Below are 27,834 nucleotides of genomic sequence, written 5' to 3' on the forward strand. Positions count from 1 at the left end.
ACAGGACAGAGAAGGTATTTACAGGAACAACTAACCTTGTCCTCATCATCATTTTGCTGAGAACAACCCTCTTGATCGGGCATCCCATGTAGAGACGTGGAACGAGGCTAAAGTCAGAGAAATAAAAAAAGATCGTAATGTTAATAGAGATCATGGCAATTCTTTGTAGATAGCATCGGTCTTAGTTTGACATCCCGGCTCTTGTCACAGTCTAATACACCTCTGATGCTTGGCCGGGATGTGCCATCTGTCAGCATCAGTCCTTTGGGTGGGGATCGATATTTTATCTGCTCTTCTCTGCCAGTCTGCTGTTCCCTCCATCATCCGGCATGATTGACTGATGGATAGACTTGAGTGCTATGGCAATCCAATATTAACAACACAGGGGCATCACTGACCTTCTCTGTGTTACATCTGGTTCAATAGACAGGTAGGCCTTTGATCTTTATACTTCACATACCCATCCCTGTGAGAATGTTTTACTAGTTATGTCTTGTTTTTGAAAAAGACTTAGTCAGTACATAGCATAACAGGCGCTTCTACAGTCGTAAAAGAGTGAGTAATTTCATACGTACGAAATAACAACTGTTGACAAATCCACATGTGGGCAGAATGGACTCGTGACTGGAGAGAGGCTCCACTGAACTGTCGGAGGTGGTGCTGCTGGACCGAGTGGACGCCCTGTAGAATATCTCTGCCTGGCACGACTATATTGACAAACAGATGAGTCAGGACATAGTACTGTACATGAGTGAAAGTTAGGTCTACTCCTGCTTCTCACCTCCAGGTCAGGAGGAGGTGACGGGCTAAGTGAGCCCAGGGACTGTTTTCGTGGTGGTGACACTGTGTGGTCGGCCTGGATCAGGGAGTCGGTCTGGCTGGGGGGTGCAGGGTGGGTGGCAGGCCTCTCCCATTGGGTGGTGCCTGTAGGAATATGCCAGTAGTAGATCCCAGCCATGTCTTTGACCTTCTTCCATCCTGGGGGCAGGTCAGGGTCGGTCTGGAACGACTGATCACTCCAGATATCTAAGACAAAGTGCATAACTTTATTTGTGATATATCAGTAAGACACACAACATTCTATTACTTAAAGCAGCACTAAGTAACTCATCCCCCTAGAGGCCACTACAGGTGTCGTAGCATGTTGCGTTTTTTTACTCACTAATTGTCCATGACAGTAAATACAACGCTGACAGAAAAGCCAAAGGGAGAGAGGGATATTGTACATCCAATTACACAATGGAGATTTTTTTTTTACTCAAACATGGCTGTAAATACTGTTTAAGTGGTGCTAGCCCGCTGTTATCTTAGCCTGTTAGCTTCTTCTTCGTGATTCCATTAGTGTGTCTTGGTGACTCCGACCCGGAGGCTGGAAAGCTGTAAGGGTGGTTTTCTGGCCAGAGACACCAGGGGGAAGTGAAAGATTCCCCAATCATCCCATTAACACTTGTATTACCCCCAGAGGGACTAGGGAAATAATTTATTAAAGTAAACAAGTTACTTAGTACTGCTTTAAAAGGTTGGTTTTGATGTTTTATGACTTCCAACAGGTAAAAAAAAACAACACAATTGTTTCTGAAATAAAGCTCACAACTTTCTACCTCTCCTTTCATGTTGATAATGGCTATTTAAAGTTGAGTACCTTCAAAACAAATTGAAGTAGGCTATTCTGATTTACGGTATCACAGAATGTGTCCCCCCGTGTCCCCCATAAAAACAATCTTACACAGAGTAAGATTGTTTTTATGTGAAGGGGACAAAACCTCCTGAACATGTTAAACGATTATATTACACTTAGAATCATGCATGTTTGAGCAACACTGCTAACTACTCTATCATTGCTTTAACCAACCTGATAATGTCATGAGGGGGAGCAGCTTCAACAGATTCATTCTGATTACTTCTAAGCTCAAATTGCCTCTACTACTGCGTCAATGTACTAGGAGCCGATGGCACAGTCTACAGGCACTTTTATATTCTGAAATCATGTCATAACTACTTTTCACAGTTACATACAAGGCAATCATTTCAAGTTATAAACCAAGACATACCAAAGCGAAGACGTGTGTCAAAGCTTGAATAATGCACAACACACAGAAATGCAAAGGCAATAAAGCAGAGGCAGGACTGCATTAGGTGGTGTAGCACCTCATAAAGGTGATATAAGCTGTGAGGACTGGTTAACTGTTGGCTGGCGGTGATGTGCATCTCGGTGTGTTTGTGTGCACATCTGCGACCGCACAAAGGGTCCTCAAACTGCTGACCAGGCTGATGAAACACAGCCTGTGGGCCTGGGGCAACGACAGCAGCCCATATCTCATCATGATGACTGAGCCGGCCCCAAATCAGAAAGGACTTCGGTTACACGTGCACACGGCGGCAAGTTATGAAAGCCCCTGCTAATTAGATCAAACAAAAACACCAACAACTCATACTGACACGTGCTCAAAACGATGCTGTAATATCAGGAAGACATAAAGCAGTGCCTTGTGGGTAAAGTAGTCTCTTGTTCTCAGAAAATAGGCCAAAGCCATTTAAACTACAAGCAAGAAAACCTAAATGTGTCTCTGTGCAGTGAGCAAAAGGAAAGATGGGGCCTGAATGAATGTGTGTGCGCACGACATAAATAGGCCGCTGAATGTGGATTAAACCAGCAAAGTAGGAGAGAGGGACAGAAAGACATTGAGGGGTGATTTAGCCTCTTGGCAGATGTGTATGCACAGGTTTTGTCTGTAATCTTGCTGCAATACAACTGACAACACTGTATAACTTAACTCAAACGCTGGCAGTGCTTACAAAAGGTTAGTCATTAGCATAGCACCTAAAAATATGTCAAAACTATGTAGCACTTAGCTTTGGTAGCCTGTGTTAGCAATGTCCCTCCATGGAAGTAATGGTTGAGGGGGGAGGGAAAAGGGCAAAAGATACCCCCTTTCAGACACATATCCAGCATGGCTAGATCCACATCAACAAAGCAAGAATACATGCATCATTTCTATCAAATAATAATGAAAAAAATTCAGGCGGTCTAGTTAAGTTAGCCCTCAAACAGACAGCATCTAAGTCATACCCCACTCTCCCTGCACCTACCATCATAATTGACAATCACAATGGCCAGCATGTAGTCCTTCCCCAGCATCATAGTTTGCTGGCTGCTTCATGCACAGCAGATAAGAGTGAGCCCCAGACAGAGAGGGAGCGCGAGAGGGGAGGGGGGTGTGACAGGAGGACGACGACAGGGGAACACCACGAGACACGAGAAGAAGGAAAAAGTGGCGTCGAAGCAAAAAATACATAAAACAACAAAAAAACATGATGAGCCAGAAGCATCAAGCATTGTTTAATTGGAGAAGCATGGCATGCAAAAAACACAAACAAATGTTTTTAAAAATTTTAAAGCCACAGTCCGTATCATTTCTCCCAATGAATTAAACAGAATACAAGCATTAATCATTATTTGAGAAATATGCCGAATGGGAGCAAGACGTCACCAGCTCGTCTCTATGGAGAAGGAGCTGCGTTACCTAGCCAAACATTATGTCTATTTCATTGTCTTTCCTGACAGTTTTAGCAGCTCTTTTGACACAGCACAATCTGGAATGTCTCGCAGAGTGGCTTTAAGAGACAGAGTAGAAGAAGAGTCTCGTGTGGTTGTGTTTTCCTGCAGCTGCTAAAGTGGAAGTAAAAACAAAAGCCCCAAAAAATAACCTGACAAACCTTGACAACAACAGACAGCACATACTACCAAAGAGGTAGCACACACTTCCTGATAAATGTCAATGTTCATCCCTGTCTTTCCTTTTTCTCACACTTTTCCTCAAAATGGAGGATGACTGATAGAAGCAGTGAAAAAGTGGCGCGCATACGCTCAAGAAGGTCCCTTGTCGAATGACTTGTCTCATGTGTGCTTAGGCATGTGTGTAATGTGGCTTCTATGTGTGAAAGTAGCAAGGTACTAAGCTGGTAACCCAGAACATCTGCAGAGGAATCTGATGCACGCCTGGGACAACAACAACAGCCTGTCACTGCCAGAGAGGGTGTGATGATCATGAGGGAGTAACCAATATTAAACCGATAATACTGTAATAACCAACATAGCTGCTGTTTTCTATAAGTGTTCACATATAAAGGTTTCTGGTGAATAAACTTGTTGTAACAGTAGGGCTCGTTACATTTTTCACTTTCATGTAATATAAAATAAAAGGCAACTTGGACATTTTCCGGGACAAAAAACATATTTTTACTCCTGGTTGTTGTTCTGATTTTGAGATTGGGACAATTTGGTTAAAAGCCTGAGCACTGTCAATGATGTAACCAACTTACTGTTTTATCTATATGTATTTCTTTCTATAAACTAAGAAAAAGACAGATGTTTTAAAGTTAAGTTCAAGTGATATATCCATTTGGGCAATACGATGAAAATACAGTGGGGGGAAAAAGTATTTGGTCAGTTTCCCATAGACTTTCTATTGAATTTTGGCCAAATACTTTTTTTCCCCACTGCGTATCTATTTTTTGCATATCATCACATCTGAGTCCAACTTGATCCAACTTTGTAATAATATTTGCAATAAGATTACAGTGTAATTCAAATCAATAATGCATTCATGATTTGGGATGTAGAAGCAGAGTAAAGAGCCTATTCCTCTCAGCCCACAATGCTTATGGTAAAATACTAAAATGGTATGCTAATTGCAGTCACAGTGGCAGACAGATGAGAAACACAGACGCTCTGAGACTGAAACAAGAAGACTTTCAAAGACGCATCACGGGAGGAGAAATGTGCCTCTTTGAAAGAGAGACTGACTGGTTCGTGTTTTTGAGGTTTCTGTCAGAGGTCAATGCTTTTGATGAAAAGATATGAGTTCCAACAATGCACAGGGCTCAGGAATTTAAAACACCTAATTAAAACCAAGTAAGGTTTTTACATAACGCTGACAAAGAAATACAATGATTTAAGCAGGTGCCCTGCAGAGTAAGCAACAAACAAGTAAAAGATCCTGACAGAGGCGATGACTCAAGAAGTCTTTTACTGAGATATTTCTCTCCCATTTTACAGTGGAGTATGGTTAAAACTCATTTAACTGTTTATCAACAGACAGCATTTCTTGTTTATGATTGGGCTTTGGTGGTCCAGTCTCTGTCTAAGCCGTGTTGAAGACTGATTTCTATCTTTCAAGGGAACAGACAGATACAGCGTGCGAAATACCTGTCAACATCTCTGAATTGTTGTGGTAATAAGCAGGAAAGTTAGTTGTATATTCGGCAGACTCTCTGACTATCCCGTCAGATTTAGGGACCGTCAGCAAATTACTCTTCTTAAATTGTGGTAGTGTAGTAGGCCTACGTGCCATCTATGTTGACAGTATTTTCATACTGAGTCTCCACAATGCGCCCAATCCCTGCCCACGATCGGCCCTTCAAGTACCGCTGGCCCAGCTCACATACACCGCCTGCAAGAGTGCAGAGTGCGCTTGTGTCTGCACCTTTGCTCTAGTCTACCATGTTTGTCTTCGCCCTCAAGATCGGGCCCCAGGGGGTTAATCAGGGGGATCGAACCCCCCGCAGCCCCCCGTATTTCCCACACTGGACAAATACATTGTATCAAACTCTATTCTAAATCCTTTAAGTTGTGTCATAACTGTTAATGCTAATTAATGCCCAGGGCCCTTGGTCAATGCATAGAACCTATAAATTAATTCTAAAATATCTTAAGTGGATGATATAGTACAGCAATTAATTCAAGTAAATAAGTAAGCAGACCATGTGGGAGGAAGATAATTGCTACTGAACATGTTTTAAAATAAGCTCACAATTCATATTGTAACACTGCTGTTACAAAGTGCTAAGTTAAGCAAAGGGCAGTAACTTAAGAGCAGTAGCTTAATAATGCGTGTGTTGTTTGTACCTGTCTCTTCTGGTGAGTTGCTCTCCTGTGACAGTGTTGTCCAACTCAGCTCTTCGTCGCTGGGGTTGAGGTTTTGGATGCGGTTCAGAGCGCAGTCTGTTTTCGCGCCGGTCCTTCTGTCCTTCTTGGTCTCTGGAGAGGATGAGGAGGAGGAGGAGCACGAGGCGACGGACAGTAAAGGGGCTTCCTCTGGACTGGCCTGTTTTGGAGCTGAGGGTGGAGGAGGCACGGGAGAGTCCTTACCTGAGTTTAGGAGCTTAAGGTTTGAGCAAAGGTCACTCATGAGTTCCAGGCTTGAAGAAAAGTTTTTGTTCTTAACAGGTGACTCTGCGGTTATAAGTAAGGGCTTTTTCTCCTCGAGCTCCTCATTCTGCTGTGGCTGCTCCATCTCCAGCTCATCCCCCACCTCCTCGATTCGAATTTTTGACAAGATTTCCTTCTCGGACAGAATGCTGATGTCATCGCTCTCCTCCACTTCATTGTTTAAATCAAAGTCCAAAACTGCTAAGTTGCCGTTTACTTTGAGCTCCGGGCTCGTTTTAAATTTGCAGTCCATGTCGGATTCAGTTTCGGCCTCTGGTTCACTCTGGTTGCTTTGCGGATCATCCACGGCCCGTGTAATGGACTCTTCTTCTCTGTCATTATTGGTGAGAGCGTGAGTGTCATCCTCCTCAGTGTTGACATTAATGTCAGGGTCTTCAGTCTCCGAATCGCATTCAAGCTCCAGTCGCTCTGTGTTTTTGTTGTGGTCCTGGCCAGCTTTCCGAAGTTGGTTGACCCCATTCTTGGCAAGTTTAGGGTTATTAGGGGTTAGCGACTGGGACGGTGAGGAGGGAGGCGAGGAGGAAGAGGATGGCGCTGCTTCGCCTAGACCCATGGCGGCTTGGATGCTGGTGAGTGCATACTTTTTGCGACATTTGGGGGGCGTGGCCAAGCCCTGTTTGTTAATGTCGCTGCTAAGGAGCTGGTTGTGTGATGATCGGAGGCTAAGGGAGGTGGGGGGCGTGGCAGCTGGGCCGTTACGATTAGTCACATCCACTGACATCATCATGGCACAGGAAGGGTGACCTGAAGGAAACAGGCAACACAAAGAACATCTAAAAGTGCTCATCAGAAATCACTGGCCGGCACAGTTTGTTTCAGATTTGATACATTTTGCATCTACAAAGCAAATAATTCATGTCCCGCATATAGCTACAATTCTCTATATCCAGTCTTGAAGACGATTTAGTTTAACACAACATAACTGTGTTGATCTAAATTCTTTTAAAAGCTCCTAAAAGCTTCCTTGTAGGAATCGATAACTTAATAACGGCCAGTAACACTGTTGAGCCAATAACGCAAGAATGATTGGCTGGCCGATAATGTAATAAGTTATTACATTGGCTGGTTATTACATTATTATGTAATAAATTCAGTCAACAATGTATGTAGTAAAACATCAATCTGACTTTATTTTTGAAAAACACAACAATTACACAACAACAACTATTCTATAGTTAATTTTTTTTTTTTCACTTAAAGTAACACAGATGGTAAAGCAGGTCATATAACCGAAAGGTTGGTGGTTCAAATTCCTGCTACCACAGGTGCCCGTTATTGCTGTGTCCATTGACACCAGCAACCACTCACTCACTCATGCCCTGCATACACAGACAAGGTGGGTGTAAGGACACAGCAACAACGTGCAGGTGCACGAGCAGGTGCACACATTGCGCTTTAGCGCTTTAGCATCTGAGCATACTGAGTATCTGAGCTACAAGTTACCTCAAGTAAAGTGATAAAAAATTACCACTAGATATTTAGAAAAAATAAAAATACAATAAATACAAGTTGATGAAGAACAGACAAAATAACAAGTCATCTAACATTTCGGAGAAAACGGTACAAAAACAATGTTTGATGTGTTAAATAAAGTCAGACTGAATATGTACACTGTAATATTACTTTATTGGCTGAATTTATTACATATTTGAATGATTTTCATCTTGTTAGGCCTGTTCTAACATTATGAGCTGTTATCACGTTATGAGCTGTTGTAACATTATGAGCTGTTATAAGATAAGATAAGATAAGATAAGATAAGATGGTACTTTATTGATCTCACAGATGGAGAAATTGCATTCGATGAGAGAGCATCCGGCAGCAGCACCCATTCAGTGCGCACCACTTTTTTTTTTTTTTTTTTCTTTCTCATAACATTATGAGCTGTTATTACATTATGAGCTGTTATAACATTATGAGCTGTTATAACATTATGAGCTGTTATTACATTATGAGCTGTTATAACATTATGAGCTGTTATAACATTATGAGCTGTTATTACATTATGAGCTGTTATTACATTATGAGCTGTTATTACATTATGAGCTGTTATAACATTATGAGCTGTTAATATGTTTTGAGCTGTTATTACATTATGAGCTGTTATTACATTATGAGCTGTTATTACATTATGAGCTGTTATAACATTATGAGCTGTTATAACATTATGAGCTGTTATAACATCATGAGCTGTTATAACATTATGAGCTGTTATTACATTATGAGCTGTTATTACATTATGAGCTGTTATAACATTATGAGCTGTTATAACATTATGAGCTGTTATAACATTATGAGCTGTTATAACATTATGAGCTGTTATAACATTATGAGCTGTTATAACATTATGAGCTGTTATTACATTATGAGCTGTTATAACATTATGAGCTGTTATAACATTATGAGCTGTTATAACATTATGAGCTGTTATAACATTATGAGCTGTTATAACATTATGAGCTGTTATTACATTATGAGCTGTTATTACATTATGAGCTGTTATAACATTATGAGCTGTTATTACATTATGAGCTGTTATAACATTATGAGCTGTTATTACATTATGAGCTGTTATTACATTATGAGCTGTTATTACATTATGAGCTGTTATAACATTATGAGCTGTTATAACATTATGAGCTGTTATTACATTATGAGCTGTTATTACATTATGAGCTGTTATTACATTATGAGCTGTTATAACATTATGAGCTGTTATAACATTATGAGCTGTTATAACATTATGAGCTGTTATAACATTATGAGCTGTTATAACATTATGAGCTGTTATAACATTATGAGCTGTTATTACATTATGAGCTGTTATTACATTCTCGGTTTCTACACTCTAGACCTCTCGGCTCTTCACTGAGGGCATGCAGAAGCAGCATGTGTTAAGACTTGTGCGGGCATGTGTGCAGTACCTGACAGGAGGTCAGTCACAGACCGCGCTGGACACGGTTCACAGATCACAGGCTCAGCTGCAAATCTGAACAGCACAGAGGAAATGTGTCAAGAAATTATCACCCTGAAGAATTTAAAGAATCCCGAGGACTGTCTGCTTTGCCCCAGAGACTAAATTCATCAGAGTGGAACCAACTACAGCTGACATCATGGGGTTCAGGAAAAAATACACCCCCACCCCCCAAAAAACATGAATATCAACTGAAGAAAGTTTGAGAAATGTTTTATAGAAAAACATCTTCTCCTTTCTACTTGAATGAAGTGGCTGTGAATTAATCAGCATCTTGTCATTTATTGAACTAAATCAAGTTGCTACAGTGTGTGACAGTTTTGTGCTCACCAAAAGAATTAAGGATTGTGGGACAGTCCACGATGGACCGGGTCCATGCTGATTGCGAGTGGTTCTCTCTGCATCCAAAAACTTCAGTGAGGCAACAGCGTCCTGCTTGAAAGACAAACATAAAACAGGATTAATGAGACTGAAGGAGGGTGAGAAGGAGCAAGAGGTCTGCGGGACACCAGGGGGACAAATAATAAAGATGCATCTATTATTCAGAGGCACTATGAAACACACAAAGCATGTAGCTCCATACAAGTGTGCATGTGTGTGTGAACGACAGGCTCATTTTGTAGAAAGCTCATATTTCTTCTTTTGCTGCAGTCGTGCCAACCCTTTGCTGACTGGAACCATCATAAACTTTAAAGCCACGCGAGACTTGTAAACTCCCCCTATCCAGCTCTTCAACAATCACCGCACGCAACACACAAACACTCTGATATGCATTTCAACAGGATGTAGTAAATACCAGAGAAGAGTCCATGGCACGGCAGAAAAATGAATAACAATGATACTTTCAAGTTTCAAAAATAAAAATCTGATTGTTTCAACACTGGAAACATATGTAACATAAACAGTATGTAAACATTTTAAGCTTTTGCAGCAGTCTTTCAACATAGCCGTGCATCAGACTGGCAGGTGTTATTGTTATTAAATCCTGAACAGATAATGTCTAACTTCAAACCAGCTGTTCAGGATCCTGCGTCACAAATGATTTACCCAAGTAACTATGAGCTAGGATGAATCACAGTCAAACGTGTCAGGAGGAGCAAGGCTACAAATAAGGGCTGTAGCTGATGACATACAAGTCACATGTTTGTGGAAGAATGGCTGCTTTAGTTTGTACGCGCACAATGAGACACGACACAACCGTCAAACCAAAACACTTAAGTATTTGTGTCAAAAACAAAGCTGTAAAGTGACTTCTTCAAAATAGCGTTTGTTGGACAGAGTGGTGAAATTACTAGGCAGAAGGCATATTTGACTCATGAATCTTGCTGCAACAAGCCTGCATACCATGAAATACGAGTAAGTGTGTGAGAAACTATTTGTAAGTATTGACTGTATAAACAAAGCAAAACAAAGGAGTCACACTTGTACCAGTCAGTGCTCAGTTCACCTCTGGGCAGCTTTACAGGTGAGGTCTATCGGGATATACAAGCCTGTGTGAGACAAGAAGATCCTACAACACATTGGTAGAAATGAAGGCGTTGAAAGACACATGCAGTATTTGAGGCTCCCTCGGTCTGAATTAAACAAATGCATTTTTCAAGCACTGAAGAGGAAAGGCTTGCACGTATAAAACAGACAATCCATGGACAGTGGCTGCACAATTGAAAATGTATATATATACATCAGACATCTCAGTCCAGTTCTAGGAACTGCAAAGATACTGCGCAGGACCCTCAAGCTCCCAGGCCTCTGGTAGAGGACCCGAGCTTGGAGGAAAAAGAGACCGCCCGCAGGGGGTGAGGAAGAGATTCAGTTCACTGTTGAAAATGAAGAGTTTGAGTCAAACCAATGTCAGCTCATCAGAAAACAGCACAGGGGTCCAATCAAAATCCACAAACTTGAAAGGTTTTATTACCCGATCCCGTCAGATCTCTGAAGATAAGCAGGAAGGGCCTGGTTTGTTCTTGGATGGGAGACTGTTTAGGAATACCAGGAAGCCAGGGTGAATGTAGTGAGTGAGTGAGCAGTTGGTGGTGGTCGGAGGGGTCGATGGCGCAGATTGACAGCCTCGCTTCCGGCAGTCTTTCCCAGGGCAGCTGTGGCTACAGTAGTAGCTTACCACCCCCAAGTATGGAGTGAATGAATAATATAATGTAAAGCGTCTTTGAGTGTCCAGAAAAGCACTATATAAAACCAATGTATAATATTATAATTATTATTAATTTCCTTCTTTCTTTCATTTTACTTAAACACTTAAAAAAAATGTAAACTGGGAGTTTTGCGCCTGAAATTCAAGGAAATTCACAGGTATTTAAAAGTGATAAATTGTGCAGCCGCATATTCATAAACAAAATAAGACTTAAAACATAAGATAGAACTGTAAACCTCAACTTCTTAAATTACACAGGAGGTTTATGGTATTTCATTTCTACAAAATGGTGACTTTCAATCAAATGCACACATCTGGTTCTGGTTTGATTGTGGAAGCAGCGACAGTGATGGTGGCGGCAGCGAGAAGCTACAGTCTCCATAACGGCACAAATGCTGCAGGGGGCGAGGCATAATTACAAGGCCTTTCGCCTGGGCAGGGCAGCAGTGGCACCGTAAGACACATAAACAGAGGCCGGAAGACTTTCAAACACATATGAAGTAAATGTTTTCACATAGACTTGGCTGTGAACATTTAAGTGGGGCCTGACTTTAGATGTTTCTATCTTTTTATGTACAAGCATCATACATTTCTTTCTATTTTCTCAGAAATTCTAGAGGAATAAGATTACCCTACACAATAAATTAAAAAGAGAATTGAAAAACTTTGGAACCTCAAAAGGACAAATCAAAGATTAACACAAGAATAACATTGCAGACATCACCAGCCACTTATTTTTCTTTTGCTATATGTTATGATATCACACACATAGACTCTATACCAGTGTTCCCCAAACAGGGGATCCAGGACTCCTGAAACCATATCTACAATATTGTGTTAAAAAAAAAGCTTTAGAGGACCAGGCCACCGTTTTTACATACTTAGATATGTTTGTACCTGAGCTTCGACAAGTTGATGCTGTTCTTTGTGCGTAAAAAAAGACCAAAGCTGCTGTGCCCCACCTCACTAATGATTTACCCAAGACTTAGGAGCACCTCGACGTCCGCGCAGTAATAGCTTCACTTTACTGCACGGACGTCGAAGTGCTCCTAAGGTGTTATTACGCCTTACAATATAGTACCCCTTTATATCCACTTAGACAATCGATGTTTATGTTTAATTCTGTGTAACTATACTTGGATCGTGTAACTGCTCACGTCACCCCCGTTTGGCCCCATAGAGGAGAGGAGGAGAGGCGAGAGGCTAAATGCTAACAACATCTTTGGTCCTTTGCGTGACTGAGCGCACGCACAAAGACCAGACAGTTAGAGCATCAACTCGTCTAAGCTCAGGTAAGAACAAATCTATATATAGAGTATGAGTTGAACAACAACATAAAATTATATTGAGCATAACAAATTCTCTTTCTGCACACAGATATAAGTTATGTGCGCAAATTGAATCACTGCAAACCCAATCCATCAATCTCAGTCTGTGCCTTTTGTGAACATTCATACAAGGTTGAGTCTGAGGTAAATAAAAAAGCCTTTCTTGCTTACTTTTCTTTTTCTTTTTATCTTTAAACCTTTTTTGTGTCACAGTTCACAATAGGAATAAATAGGGGGGTGAATGCCTGAACCTACTGTCTGAAGTCTTGCACATGGACTTGGCTGTGAACATATATACTGTATATATTTAGCCACCAAACAACATGTCTCAACATCGGGGCTCAATGTAATGAGACCTGGCATGTGTCGCAGCATGACACTGACCTTTCACCCTGACCCACGATGCTTTGCTGTTATACGTGTCAGTGTGTACAAGTGTAAGTGCGATATGTCGGGGTCTGTGGGATGGGGGTGGGAAGGCTCTGGCTCCGAAAAGAAGAATGAAGGCAACAGCTGCAAACCCCGCACTTTTCTCTCCATGCTTTTCCTTTTTTACATGTCTGCACAGTGTTCCCAACTCTACCAGGCTGAGTGAGGCCAAGACAGATTGCTTCATAAGCCATATGCCAAGTGGACACCTGCCAACTATTTTTGATAGACTCCTCTTCTTCCTGTGTTTCTGTTTTGTTTTTTGTGTGTGTTTTTTGTCATTCCAGTCCCCTGCTAATCCTGGCTTCTTTAAACTCCCCCTATTTCCACCCTTGTTCCTCAATTTATCTTCTACCTCGCACCAGCTGTCTCTCGCTCTTGTTCTTTTGTCAACTCAACAATTGCTTTCTTTTCTCGTTAAAAAGTGAGCAAGGTCTGTAAACTCCCATAAAACCAGGCGTTTTTCTCAACAGCACTGATTTACGCCTGTATCCCCCCCCCCTCCCCAACAAACCCTCGCTCTCCACTCCGCTCAACCGTCCTTCGAGAATCCCCATCTGTTAGTAAAAATAAAAACTCTACAAGATTCAACACAAAATTGTTGCAATAAGGCAGTAGGAAATAAAAGGGATGGTTATGGTTGGACACAGAAAAATGCAGGAGACAGGACTTTTGGATGTGGACGTGTTAGCCAGCTGCACAATGACGGGCAAACTTCCCAGATTCTTCTTGGCTTTATTGTCATTGGCTGCAGCGGAGGCTCGCCACTTCAACATATTGCAGCAGAGTGATCCTGCTAAAACACAGGATCAATGCTATAAAGTATGCTACTGTCGCCCCAGACTGACAGATCGTCAAAGCATTTTTAACAACACAAAGCCTTGCCTTTAGCTTGTTAACATAAAAGGTCTATGCAAAATAATAAGCTATGCTAAAATGCTTTGACTTACATCGGGAAACTGCATGGTCACTCGAGCTAAGTAATACAGGAAAATCTGGCCAACAACAGACACAATGAAGTTGTTAACTAAAAGGCAAAATGAGTTTTTTGTCAATGGTTTAAGTCTACCATTTACTGTAACCCTAGGGGGAAAATAAAGTTTGAGTTTGAGTGCCCTTTGGTGGCCATAGTAACCACTGAGGCTTCGTTTTCATACTTTGTAATTGTACATACTTTTATTTGCATTGTGTCAACTTTAGTTCTGTCAAATCTCCTGAACAGACTCTTTTAAGATAAGACATAAAGAAGCCTTTTAGTTAAAAGTAGGAGTGTGACAATATATCGATTTTCCTATGTATCGCAATATTTTGCTGGACGATATGATACATTTTATTCTGATATCGATACGTTTGATGACGTCATGCATATTAATGAGGCAGCAGTGCTCCACTGTTTTCACAGTCAATACGTTTGTTAAGTGGTGACATCACAGCTCTACTTTCGGGTCCCGAGATGTGCGAGAAACTGCAAAAAACTCTTCAATACCACAATCAATATTTCTGAAAGTCAACAGAGAGTTACTGAACATACTTATTTATCAGGCCCATTAGCCAAAAATGCTGTAGCTACTGCTATAAAAGTAATATTTACCAAAATAAATCGCTACATCCGGGTTAGCGGAGAAAAATGCTAACAGCATTTAGCAGTAAGTGCGGCATTTTTGGCTAATGAGTAGGAGCCGGAAGCGGAAGTCGTGATGCCACACTTAACAAACGAATAGAGGTGAACAATGATCAAGAATTCCATCAGCAGCGCAGGGGGCAGCACTACACTTTTAAGCACTGTCACACCAATAAATTACTTTTAATTGTAGTTTTTTTAATATATATATATATATATATATATATATATATATATATATATATATATATATATATATATATATATATATATATATATATATATATATATATATATTTAAGATTAATTTGGGGTTGAATTATTCCTTTTTAAATAGGACTGTGGTTTCTTGTTTATCTAAAGTCACTGACAGATCTATAGACCCATTTTCAGTGTGTAAGTCAGGGATCATTTTTTAGACTCAGAAAAAAGGGGTACAAAGCACATGAAAAGAAATGTAAATGATGAATAATATGTGGTATGTTAAAATAAAGGTTAAAAGTAGCATGTTTTTTTTATCGTGATGTATCGTAGGTTATTTTTGTGCAATATATTGATTATCGCAGTATCGCTGTATTGTGAGATAATCGTTATCACAAGCCATGTATTACGTATCGAATCGTGGGGCACCCAGAGGTTTCCACCCCTACTTAAAAGATGGTGGAAGCTGGGCCAGTCTCGAGCTCCACAAGCGTCAAGTAATACTGTCTCTCAGGCTGTGTTTGTCCAATGAAACCGCGAGGAAACAGGAAGCCAAACAATAAGTATCAGCAAACAAGGCCATAACTGCGAGGAGTCTGACATCATCTGCTGTGCACAGTCTCCTAACTTTGGCACAAGCACAGCCCCATGGTGCTGTGGGTAGACTCAACTCGAAGTTTGTTTTGTAGTTTGAAGGAAGGTTTTTGTATTTCTCTTAACAAATGGGATTTTCTGCATGAATGTGTGGATCCTGGCTCGGGAAATCGCAGAGACAAATTAACGCTGTGACTGAGATTGCAGGCTTAGCAAACATCCTAGCGTATATAGCCAAACGCACAGTCAGAAACAGGCGTAAGAAACACGGCTTTATATGTGCCTTCCCTTGGCCATACATTGTCCTTGCAGCAGCCGCGTACAGAGCGAAGGACAGACGGAAATAGCTCCACTATAATTCCACATAGGGTTATAGATACATACACACATTCTTTTACTTTCTCCAGGAGGATACAAGACTGCGTACATCCTACCACGGCAAAAGGGATCATTTTGTGCTGTGGTGGTTTTCTGCAGACAGAGAAAAATAAGGCGAGAGTGAAGGATACAACCACAAAAGAAATGGATGGTAGTGAGGAATTTACAGGGTGTGCCAAAGAATCCAAGGCATGTTTTCTGTTTAGGGCGGGTGGGTCTGGGCGACTGGGGGGCATAGGAGGTTGTACGTTGTAAGGCAAACAGACAGACTAAGAGGTTAATGATGAACAATTGCATGTGCACACAAGCCTATGCCGGCACCACAATAATAATCATTACAGGCAAAACAATGCATTAATGCCATGTAAATACACTAAGGCAGTGATTCAGAAACCACCATCTATCTCTGCGGTTTCTCAATAGGGCTTCATGAATATAAACTTGAATATCTTGAACATTTTCTCTAGTTCGGCATTACCCAAATCTAAAAGCTTCTTGAAAAAATGTGTCAGGAAAACGAGAATGAGAACGCAACAAAACAGTGACAAAAAAACAGCAAAAAAGTGACAAAAAAGTGCTGGGAAAGCAATAATAACACAATGAAAAGGCGACGAAAACACGACTGAAAGAGCTAAAAAAGCTATGAAACAAATCAATGGAAATAAAGTGACAAAAAAGCAAAGAAAACGCTCCAAAACGCTGTGGCTACGCAACAAAAGAGAAAGATCAGTCTTAGCTTTCAAAAGAGGCGTTACACTGGCCTCGCTCTCCAGTCGAGAAGCTTTCAGATTTGGGTGAAGCCGAACTGGAGAAAATACGCTCAGTTAACGTGGGGCGTAAGAGGTTAAAGGCTCTATAGAGCTTTGAGGTTGAATGCTATTGAATTAACGATGCCATGTAAATTTGCCATTTCAGGAGAAAATGCACTCGGTTAATGTGGGGGGCAAGAGGTTAAAGAAATACTATACTAGGACAAAAGCAAGACTAAAAGGGGACTAAACAAACATTAAGTCATGTACAAAAATCTGTAAATGTCACTCACATCTCACATGAAAGACAGTGATTTTGCAGAAAACTTGCATTTTCTTGGGATATGAATATTGCGTCAGCTAATACTGCAATAATGATGATTGGACGACATATTGTGCAGCCCTATCTTTTATATTTTAATAAAACATTCTGCTAACTCAACCAAGAGAATTATATTAAATACCACTTATGTTGCCGCCACTGGAGCTGCGAATATAAAATCGCAAACATGTATGGAATCAATCTGTAGTGACGTTGATGAAAAGGATGTCAGTAAAAGCCAACAAACCATTACTTTAGTCACTTTGGAAACTTGGGAATGACTTTGCTCAGATCCCACCCACATTCCCACATATCCCGTCTCCCCCTTTTCCTCCGCCGCTGTTCTCTTCCTGTGGGTGAGGGGACATCGTCAGTGAAAGGAGGGGCCACTGCTAACACTGGGCTAAACACACACAGAGGAGGGACAAGCTTTTTTGATGCTGCATGGAACAGCACTTTGCCAAGACCGCAGTTCTTTCCTGGACCTGACGGTGACAAGTGTAGCCAGGAGCGAAGCCGGAGAAAAACAACGCAACAACTTACACATGCACAGCAGCAAATTGCATAGAAAAAAACAACAACAACAAAAAAAACTGTGTGAAAATATCAAAGCTACAGCCCGTCTACTCTGCACGGCTGTAATTAACTTGAGTTCATTTTCTTGGTTGGTGGTCCATTATATACAAGCGCAGTTGTGCCAGCCAAGCCTAATCCCGCACACATAAAAGAATCCATTATAGCTATTGCAGTCATATATAAAGTGCATACTAATCACATGTGGTTATTTAATTTAAAACAGAGACCATTATGGGTGTCGGGGCATGGGCATATCCAGGAGCCACTAGCCCAGCCTTAATCCCCCTTAAACAACAAAACAGTACATCCCAAATTATAGTGCTGCCATTGCATATTTGAGATAAACATGCACAATGTTAATGAACAGAAGGCCGTTAAAACAATAAAGCATAGAGAGCCTTTTAACCTCTTCCCCCCCACCTGAACCGAGTGCAAAGCAAGGCAACTTTATTTATACTGCGCATTTCGTACACAAGGCAAAGCACATATAAAGGCAGGAAAAGGAAGAAAAGAGTGCATTTTTTCCTTGTCGGCTTTACCCAAATCTAAAAGCTTCTCGACTGAAGAGCAACAGTGTAAAACCATATTTGAAAGCTAAGACTGACAAAAGTGACCACATTTTGTCACATTTTTAAGCATTATTTGTTGTGTTTTTGCCTCTTTTTGTTGCTCTTTCAATGCTTTTTAGATTGCTTTTTTGTCATGTTTTTGCCACATTTATGTTATTTTTTTGTTGCTTTTTTGTCATGTTTTTGTCACTTTTTGTTGCATTTTCATCCTTGTTGTCATTGCTATTTTTATGTTTTTTTCTTTCTTTTTCTTAAGCTTTTACATTTGGAGAGCCAAACTGGAGAAATGAGCTTGGTTCAGTACGAGGATAAAACATGAGATAATACTATCTATTACTATTACTATTACTAGCTCTAAATATCTTTCAAATAAATGTAAAGCCTGTAAAAGAATTGCATAAAGCAGTATGTTTGAAATAATAGCTTATTTCGCTGAAAGCGTGTCAACCAGGATGTACACCAGGAAGCCTGGCAAATGTCGTGGGAGAGTGAGTGGTGGTGGTCAGAGGGGCCGATGGCGCAGACTAGTTGCCTCGTTTCCGTCAGTCTACCCCAGGGCTACAATAGTAGCTTACCACCACCAAGTATAGAGCGAATGAATAATGCAATGTAAAGCGTCTTTGAGTGTCCAGAAAAGCGCTCTATAAACCCAATGCATAATTATTGTTACTATAAGGGGATGTGCGATGAACAAGTTCCATCCGGCTACTCTGGACACTTCCTAAACTTCTCGCTTGCAGCAATCACAGCCTGGCAATGCTCCAAGTTACAAGGGTGGATCTTCATTGTATCAACAGTATGATAACTAACAGCTTAGTTTAGATGTAATTCTGGGATGTCTTGCCATCTTGTATAAAGCTAAGTAAAGTAGCACGAAACACAGTGTCTAAATATCTTTCTCCCTCTAGCCAAAGAGCATGCAGAAGTGCTAGAGAAGGTTTGATCCAAGGCGAGGGCAGATGGCAGGGAGACAGGTTTCCTATATATAGCCAAGAAGTGACAGGACATCCGCCAGGAGAAGGAAGTCTAGACATAAACGGCTAGAACTAAGTGTGCGTTTTTGTGCCCGACGCGCTCAACATGGCATTGCAGTTTTACATTTCGGGGCGGCAGAGAGCTCAATAGAAGTGACAGATTTGGGTGTTATTATCACAGTCCACGCCGGACAGTTTTGACAAGACCAAATCTACGCCCTGAAAATGAGGTGTGTGGGGAAAGGTTACCAATGCAAATGCACCATACATCAGAATAAGCAGAGGGAGAGAGTGACTCACCAGAAAAGGAATGCCCTGTACCCTGCCAAAAGGAAGAAGCATGGAGACAGCATTGCAGCGAGTCGCGCAGTATATCTTTAACAGAGCGCTGGCCTCGACTGCTCTGTCTTAGTGATGATATTTTGGTTTTGGAGATTGATGTTGCAGGCAGCGGACGTTCACTTTTGTTTGGACTGAGCATGTTGAGACAGTCTTTCTCCACACATTGTAATGTGCTGCAAGAGGGCTGCGTTTTGGAAGTTATGTGTGAGTAATTACAATACTAATACTGTCAACTATTCAAGTGGTTTGTGGTTTGGCTCCAATCGCATCTGACTAAAAGTTTAAGACGCTAACAGGAAGTGAGGTCATTTCACCACAGCTATGAGTCAACATTCCTTGGATATTCATTCACCTGCCAATGCCATTCTGTATCCCCGGGGGTCAAATGCATTAACACAATTTCCCCACAGCAACAGTCAAATGTATTCTGTACCTTTAACCTGATAATAAGAAGTGATCGAATTTTGGCACCCCTGTTGTATTAGACTTATGCTCAAAACACAGGAAGTAAAGAAAACAATTAATGTGCCAATTTCTCAACCTCTTAACCCCAGCCTTATCCGAGCTAATTTTCTCCAGTTCGGCTTTACCCAAATCGTAAAGCTTCTGCACTGTAGAGCAACAATGTCTCATGTGAGAGCTAAGGCCTTCAACAATGATCCTAACTCTTTTTTGTTGCATTGACGCTGTGTTTTTGTCACATTTGTGGAGTTTTTTTGCTGTGTTTTTTGTTGCTCTTCTGTCACTCTTTTATTGTGTTATTGTCGTTCTTTTGTGGCTTTTTCATCACTTTTTTTTGTTGCTTTTCTGTCGTGATTTTGTTGCTTTTCGCTGTTTTATCATATCTTCGTTGTGTTTTCATCCTTGCTATTTTGACACTTTTTTCAGGAAGCTTTCAGATTTGCGTAAAGCCAAGCTGGACAAAAGGTGGGGGTTAAGAAGTTAAACCAATATTGTGCTATGCTGTAGTTCTTTAAATTGTGCAAAAAGAATAAAGCAGCAGAACAGTGGGTTTGTTTGTCTCTTTGAGGCGAAAGAATGCATCTATATTGAGGTTGTGGTTTGAACGAACAACTAAATTCCACAAGCACACGCTCCTTAAATCAAAGCCGTGAGAGACAAAGCCAACATAAAAGCTCCCGACATCACAGCCGTCTTTAGGCTACAAAGGAACCCCAACAATAGCAACACAAGTCACCAAGCCCAAATATAAACCACAGGCCAGAGCTGAACTGACTTGTCTTATTAAAGGATTGAAAATGTTGTTGTTTGGATGGAATTTCGTCACAGGAATACCAGACAAGGCTCCAAAGTAAAAACAACATTTGGACATTGGTTCATTTTAAAGCCTAATAATTCACACTCTATGAGCAGAAAGTGTTCAAATGCTACTGGCTCACATAGAGGAAGAAGGTTGGAAGAAGATGTCGTGAAAATGCAAAATGGCTCTAAAACGGCAATGCAATCCACTTCCTGCAGCACGTCTGATTTCTTTTAACAGGAGCTCAGCAGCATACAAAGAACCTGCTGCAGACCAAGCTTTGTTTTGACTTTTGAGACGGTGCGGCACAAATCCTTCCTCTTGCTGCAGTGAGCTGACTCTGAGAGACACGTACCACAGCTCTGGCCTTTACGCCCTCTTTCATCACACCCCAGCTTCTATAGACTGAGTGAAAATCCAAAATTGACAAGAGGACACTAGAGGCTTGCGGGTGGAGAGGTCAGATTGGGAAAGCCCAGGACTAGTCTCAAAACGCAGCTGAACTGACAGGGATGTGGGTCTTTACGTGTGAAAGTGTGCAGCGACGTGGAAAAGACAACACCAGGAACACATCAACAAAAAGGGCAGGAACTAGTGTGTGTGTATGAGCAGAGGTACCCTCTTCTACTGCTAATTTACCAGTAGGATAATATGCATATTGACGAGCCAATCAGGACCCAGATATGACAGCAAGGAGACAGACGATCCACAAAGCCTGCCAGAAGGTTGACACGTTACACCGCTGTATGCACAACAATTAAAAGATGGTGAACAATTGTGTGGGTGTATTATGCAAGCAGACAGACAGAAGGACAGATGGGGCAGGGGCCTGATCGCTGGGTTTCACCGCCGCAGGAAGAACAGGGCCTCTGTGTGCTCCTTTTCTGTTCAAACACACCTCACGGCTGTCTGCTCCCTGCAACAACAATACAGTCGCGCACACTCGACTGACAGCAGGCACAAAGACCCTATTGAGAGGAATCGATAAGATTGTGAAAGGGAATGAGGAGGATGTCATAAAATATAATTGAAAAAAGTAGCCTGTTCTTAAAAAAATTACACTGTCTCAAACTTTTCTGGTAAAGTCAACATTTAGAGTCACCGTCACCAGCTTGGTGTTAGCGACGTCTTCTTACCTTACATGCTAATGCTAACAGCATCATCGGTTTGTAAAAATGCAAAATGTAAACTAGGATTTTCAGAAAAGTAAGGATAAATGTATAAAATTTCATCTTACAATCTCAAGCTTTTTACATCACTTTATACAAGTCTAGAATTCACTCACACATTCACAAACACAAGGTGAGTGAACTGTCCCGACCACCCATTTCCTGTTCACTGCAATGATACTGGACATGAATCGCCCACATTACATAATCAACTCTTTAATGTTTTTTTATATGACACATTTTCAGAAAGAAAAAAATGAAAGTGGTAGAGCCTGGGATGCGTGTGTAATCTCTATCAAGCTTTGACTTTGACTTTCTCAGAGAAGGAACTCTAAGAAAACATACCAGAGCTTGTATAACTAAACCGCTAATCTTCTGGAGAGGCCACTGTTTGCCACTAAAATAAAGTTTCTTGTGCAAACATTACTGGCAGTGTGCCCAGCCAGAGGGGCCAATGGCTTCTATTAGATTCTCACAAGGGTCTATGAGTCAAAGAAGTTAGATATAGATAATGGCACCGCATAAACAAGCTGAAACAACCTTCTCTTGCCAACTTTGCAGTGTGGGATAAATCTCCTCTGTGCGTCCCTAATTCATCTGTTCAATCTGCCATGTCCTCCCTCCCATGTCCAGACAGAGTTTGGTCAGAGGTGCTGGACTGTAATGTTGCACAGGGGAAGCAGGCAGAGCAGTTAACAGATACATGCTTTATCACGACTCAAGCACACACAAAAGCACAAGACCCCAGCCAACACTTCCACATCAGGGAAACAAGCGGCAGGTTGAATTTATTCCCTACCCTATTATGTGCCTTAAGGACAATTTTAGAGAGAATTGAGACAAATATAACTTTTTTGTTCTGTATATGGAATCACCAATCCATTTTAAAGACATTTGAGAACTACAAATTCTTCTGAAACACTGAAGATGCACCAAGGGCCCCCCACAGCTGCCGTGGAGGCGTCACAAGAGGCACTACAGGAAACAAAAAGACAAGTCTCACAGTCACAGCTAAGCCACATATGCCTTCTATCCCTACTATTGTTCTGGCTAAAGGACGTTCATTGGAGAATAAAACATATTAACTACTAAATTCTTCCCAGAAGATGGTAAAAGACTGTTGTGGAGCGGAGGAAGCTGCGCAGGAGGAAAAGGAAAGAGGAGGTGGAGCTGATCAGTGCAGGACACCACACTCTGAAACAGGGACAAACCCAGGATGCATCGTTTCAGAGGATCAGAGGAGCAGTCAAGGCAGCCAGGTTTCCTCCAGGTGCTACGGTTTCCCCGACCTCCAAAAACATGCTGGTCAGGTTGGCCCATGGGGCGACTCTAGACCTACACCTGAACACTATTTTGTTGTACGGTTGTACAATGACAAATAAAGCACTTACTCACTTACTTATTTTGGTTTGTTATGAAGAGGTGAGTGTTGATGGTCAAAACGTATTGGTTAGACTTTAATCCTATATTCGGCAAACATAGGATGTAGTGTAAAAAGGTATTGTTCAGGAAGTGCTACCATAAACTATAAGTTATGTGGATCTGATCAAGATATATTTTAAACCTTTTTCAAAAGCCCTTTAAAATGACTTCTCAACCTTCTCTTCACCATGTCATCAGCTGTTGAATGTGACACTGACCACACAGACTCCACAGGTCGGGACTTCAAGGCAGGAAAGTCCCATCACACTACATCTACAAACACAGACAGTAGCTGACATGATTGCACCTAATCTGGACAGTACCAGGGGCAATAACGGAGATGTATTCCTGGGGTCTGACATGCCTAAAGCCTCACAAGGTTAGATGACTCAATGGCTATATCTGTCCACAGCGTACTGTTTGAGGCATGTCCTTTTTTTTTATTCTAAGGCAGAGGGACTTTTACAGAAACTCCCACTCTTTCCCCAGAGCAAAACAAAGACAAATTCACGAGCTAACAAAAGCGGCCTGCACTATTTGGGCTTAAACTCGTGCCCATAAATGTCCATGCCACTTTTCCATGCTCCGTACAAAAAATGCTTTGCGCTGTGCTTCTCAAACTGTGGTACAGCGATGCCACACCAGCTTCTTCTGAAAGTACTTCACAAGCATTCTGAGCGCTGCAGTCGCCCACTGCTCCTGACGGGTCGCCCACTGCTCCTGACAGGTCGCCCACTGGTTGAAGATTGGGCCATACGCATGGGACACATTTTACTAAAGGGACAATAAAACCTACGAATACAATACGAAGAATTCTTAGTCGACTTACACTTAGCCTTGCTCTCGTCCAGGTCTAGTTCTGCTTTACACTGTGTCATCCCTTGTAAAAAGCAATTCTGAGCTTATGCTTTGAAAACTCTGTGACCCACTGATGTAGACACTAAGCCAGGAGGGATGAATTGGAGGAGTGTTGCAGACGCAAAGAATATAAAACTAGCTCAGGAGCCCTAAGCAATTAGAAATGACATCATGTCCTCTCAAACACTCACTGCAGTCTTTGGCCAGGTCTGTAGCAAAACACTGCAAAGAAGATGAGCAGAGAGGCAGAAGGATTGAAAGACAGTGTGCTATGTAGCTTCGTTTTTCTGGTTATTTAAAGCGATGTCGCTGCAGGGAAAACAATTTAAAAATAATCCAAAATGCCACTATGTCAACAAATACACGATAGATTGAATTACAGCCAGTCCTATCTTTTTCTACTTTACTTTTGGGCCAACGAAATCCCCTTTAATGTGCACTAGGCTGAAAGCACTATTTAAATGCATCATGGAAAGTGTTATGCAAAATATATGCAGGAGAGTTGGTGAATGGAAAAATAGGTAGAGAGAGAGAGAAACCTCAGCGGTGTACTCCAAATACGGCACAGAAGTCCTTTGGTAATTCACGCTATTGCCAACAGCTTTTACTGCTCACAGAAAAACACAATGTACAACCACTGAAAGTACTGTCGCGATACTTTGTTAAAACAGGTTCTTTAGATGAAATCACTGTGACTGTGTTTACAATGGTACAAAGACCATTCTTTGCTCCAATGTGTTTTCAATTTGCTAAGAATATGGGAACTGAGTTTATCAAAAACATTGTGCATGAATTAAGAATCCTTTTTGTCATTCATACATTTAAAGTAAATGTTTTATTTGAATATAGTCAATAATAGATATTTTATTTAATGTGAGCTACATTCACAGACATAAGAATAAGTTTAGCCACCCAAGATCATCTATGACCCCTTAAAAATAAAAACATGTAACATGTTAAACTACCATTGTGCCCTGTTCACCACCAAGATTGAAACAGGAAAGTCTCTCCTGTTATTTTCAAAACTTCTTAAATCTCTTGCATAAACAAGCAATTAAACGGGCCCATGTCTCAATAAAACAAACAGGCGTATTATCTCTGAGGTCACACAGAGAAGTGCCACAGCGAGGATGGAAACGATTAGTGAACCATGTCCAGTCAGCACCAAGCACCGATACAAGCGCCGCCTCAGGGGTCGACAGCCTCCTGTCAACTAAGGAGAGCATTCTCTTGTATTCCACACAGACGTCCTTTATTTACTTTAGCAGCACCCATAGACCTACATGGGGCATGACACACGAGTCAGGAGTCAAGAAGATAGTAGCATCCAAAGAAAGAGCTTTTGGGTGTTTCCTAAACTTAGGGTCCACTCTTATTTATTACTGTTTATTGAAAGTGCATTGCAATGTAATAACGACTCACACATTTTCCTGCCGAACTCAATCTGAGAGTTTTTCCAGATGATTAAAGTTAGGCCAAGGTTTATTTCCCCCATGTTTTGTTTGGTTGGCTTCTGAAGGCATTGGCTAATTGAGTGAAGGCATTAAAAAAAGACATTAGTGTGCTGCGCATCTGATTATAAAGTATTTATCGATTGTGGACAAGCAGGCCAGTTATTGCTGTTTACATTACCACATTGCTTCCTGTAAGCTAGGAAACATGCATACTAATGCCTGAGATAAGGTGAGATAGGAAAGTTAGGGATTAGTTTGGACCACAACTAATAAAAAATGCCTCCCCTTTAATTATTTGAAAACACACACACACACACAATTCAGATATATTAATCCAAAAATGAAATTACCATGGTGTTTGTTGGTTTGTTTATTACTGTTTAATAGATTTTAATGTAACCCTGCGGTGACTTTCCTACTCAAACTATAGTTTTCAGTTTATAAAAGTTATGGCAGGATTTCAGATGTTTAGCAGACTTGACAATAGCTTGAACTGAGTGGAGGTCATTGGGGTACCATACAAGTTTCTGCTTGTAAACTGGCAACAAGACAACTAATGATCCGTGTACTGGTCAGACCTTTTTAAAGTTATAGTGATATAAAGAATACTATATCATTTTTGCTGTTCCAGAGAGAAAGCTCTGACGTTTCCCCAATAATCAATCCCCGTGTATTCTTAGCCAACTACGGTCTGGTTCGGCGAAAGCAAACTAGTACGCGCTCATGGACTGGCCACAACGCCCCGATGGTGGCTGTTTTCCCCACACACAAGCAGCATTTTCCGACACCCCGTTAAAAAGCCTTCGAGCAGCCACCAAGACCACAGCTAAATCCAAGACAATAAAGCCGAGGAGCACACGCTGGGTGCTGTAAAATGCCCCCATCTGGCGCCGCAGCCTGCGCGTCTCCTCTCCCTCGCCTTCGTTACTTGTCTGCGATGCAGCGGGGCCCCCTCGGTAAACCAAAAGCAACGCCGCGGCCACAACAAGACGCAAAGTTAACTCACGCTCTGGTCACTTGGAGGCCGGTCAATCCGTAATGGCACAAAGGATCTTCGTACGCATGTGGAAACAATGTGCATTCAACATCACTCACCTCTTCAGCACAGCTTTCACGTCCTCCTCTCCCTGCGCTCTTGCCTTTTCTCCTCCCCTCTCTCTCTCTCTCTCTCTCTCTCTCTGGGCTGGATCTTTTCTTCCCCTCGCTCCCTCCCCTCGTGGATGTGCGCTCCATGGACTGCTCCCTCCAGATGCTGCTGTTGTCCGACAGGGGGAACCATAGTCGGGGGAACGCTCATGTATGCAAGGGGTGGAAGGGGAGGGGTTGAGTTTGGGTACCATGCTCCGGAAAGGAGTCGAAAACACAGAAAAGCGTGTTTCCTGGTGTGTTGTCTGTGCAGAGGGTACTCAGTAACGTTTTGAAGATTTTTTTTCATACAGTATTTTTTACTTCTCTTGTAAAATTATATTAAAGCCGCATTTTGCAACTTTTTTATGCAGGAAAAAAAAAAAAGTTGATATTTGTGCGTATTCGACCTTGTGGGTGTTTGAGTGGGTGTATGAGTGGTCAGCATGGCGCCTTTACTTTTGATCACGGTGGTCTCTACAACGCTCCAGGGTAAATTATTCGGAAGGTTTTCACTGCTGACAGACCCTCTCACCAGAAAACCTACAAAACAATTGATCCTGGAGCGTTGTAGAGACCACCGTGATCAAAAGCAAAGGCGCCGTGCTGAACACTCTTACAGCCACAAGGTCAAATACGCACAAACATCAACTTTTTTTCTGCACAAAAAGTTGCGTAATGCACCTTTAAAGTATCTGTACTCTTACTTGTGGAAAAATAATTGTGACTTTTTCCACTATGATATTTGGTGGCAAATGCTTCATTTCGATCAATAAAATAGATGTAGGTCATCTCGCGCACCTTGTTCTTCAGAATTATTTAGTTGTTCAGTATTTTCTTTGGAAATATCACTAATTCTACATTATTTTATGTTTTGTTTCACACAATTTATGGCGTCGTTACTCATAGTAATATTTTCTCCAAGTTCTTACTTTTATTTGAGTAATGTTTGGGTCATTACTTTTTACTTGTACTTTCAAATTAGCCTATTTTAACATTACTCTTGCTTGAGTAAATATGTTACTTTACTACAACTACTCTACCCTCCTCTGGCTACATATAAATACTGTGAAAGATCAGAGACAAATTCTGTGTCTCTTTTTTATT

General features: G+C 41.4%; 1 protein-coding gene across 2 annotated transcripts in view; it reads right to left on the reverse strand.

The window, feature by feature from the left end:
* apbb2b (amyloid beta (A4) precursor protein-binding, family B, member 2b) overlaps window positions 1-26,812 on the reverse strand; it is a 39,271-nt gene extending 12,459 nt beyond the window's left edge. For both annotated transcript variants that reach the window (XM_079554352.1, XM_079554354.1), the window contains exons 1-7: window positions 26,698-26,812; window positions 9,537-9,638; window positions 9,157-9,221; window positions 5,909-6,976; window positions 782-1,026; window positions 576-707; window positions 36-107 (exon numbers count right to left, since the gene is read on the reverse strand). In XM_079554352.1, coding sequence (XP_079410478.1) covers window positions 36-107; window positions 576-707; window positions 782-1,026; window positions 5,909-6,959 — 1,500 coding nt within the window. In that variant the 5' untranslated portion in view covers window positions 6,960-6,976; window positions 9,157-9,221; window positions 9,537-9,638; window positions 26,698-26,812. The remainder of the gene's footprint in view (window positions 1-35; window positions 108-575; window positions 708-781; window positions 1,027-5,908; window positions 6,977-9,156; window positions 9,222-9,536; window positions 9,639-26,697) is intronic.
* Between the last annotated feature and the right edge of the window lie 1,022 nt (window positions 26,813-27,834).

This window comes from Gobius niger (genome assembly GCF_951799975.1).
Source record: "Gobius niger genome assembly, chromosome: 3".
Lineage (NCBI taxonomy): Eukaryota > Metazoa > Chordata > Actinopteri > Gobiiformes > Gobiidae > Gobius > Gobius niger.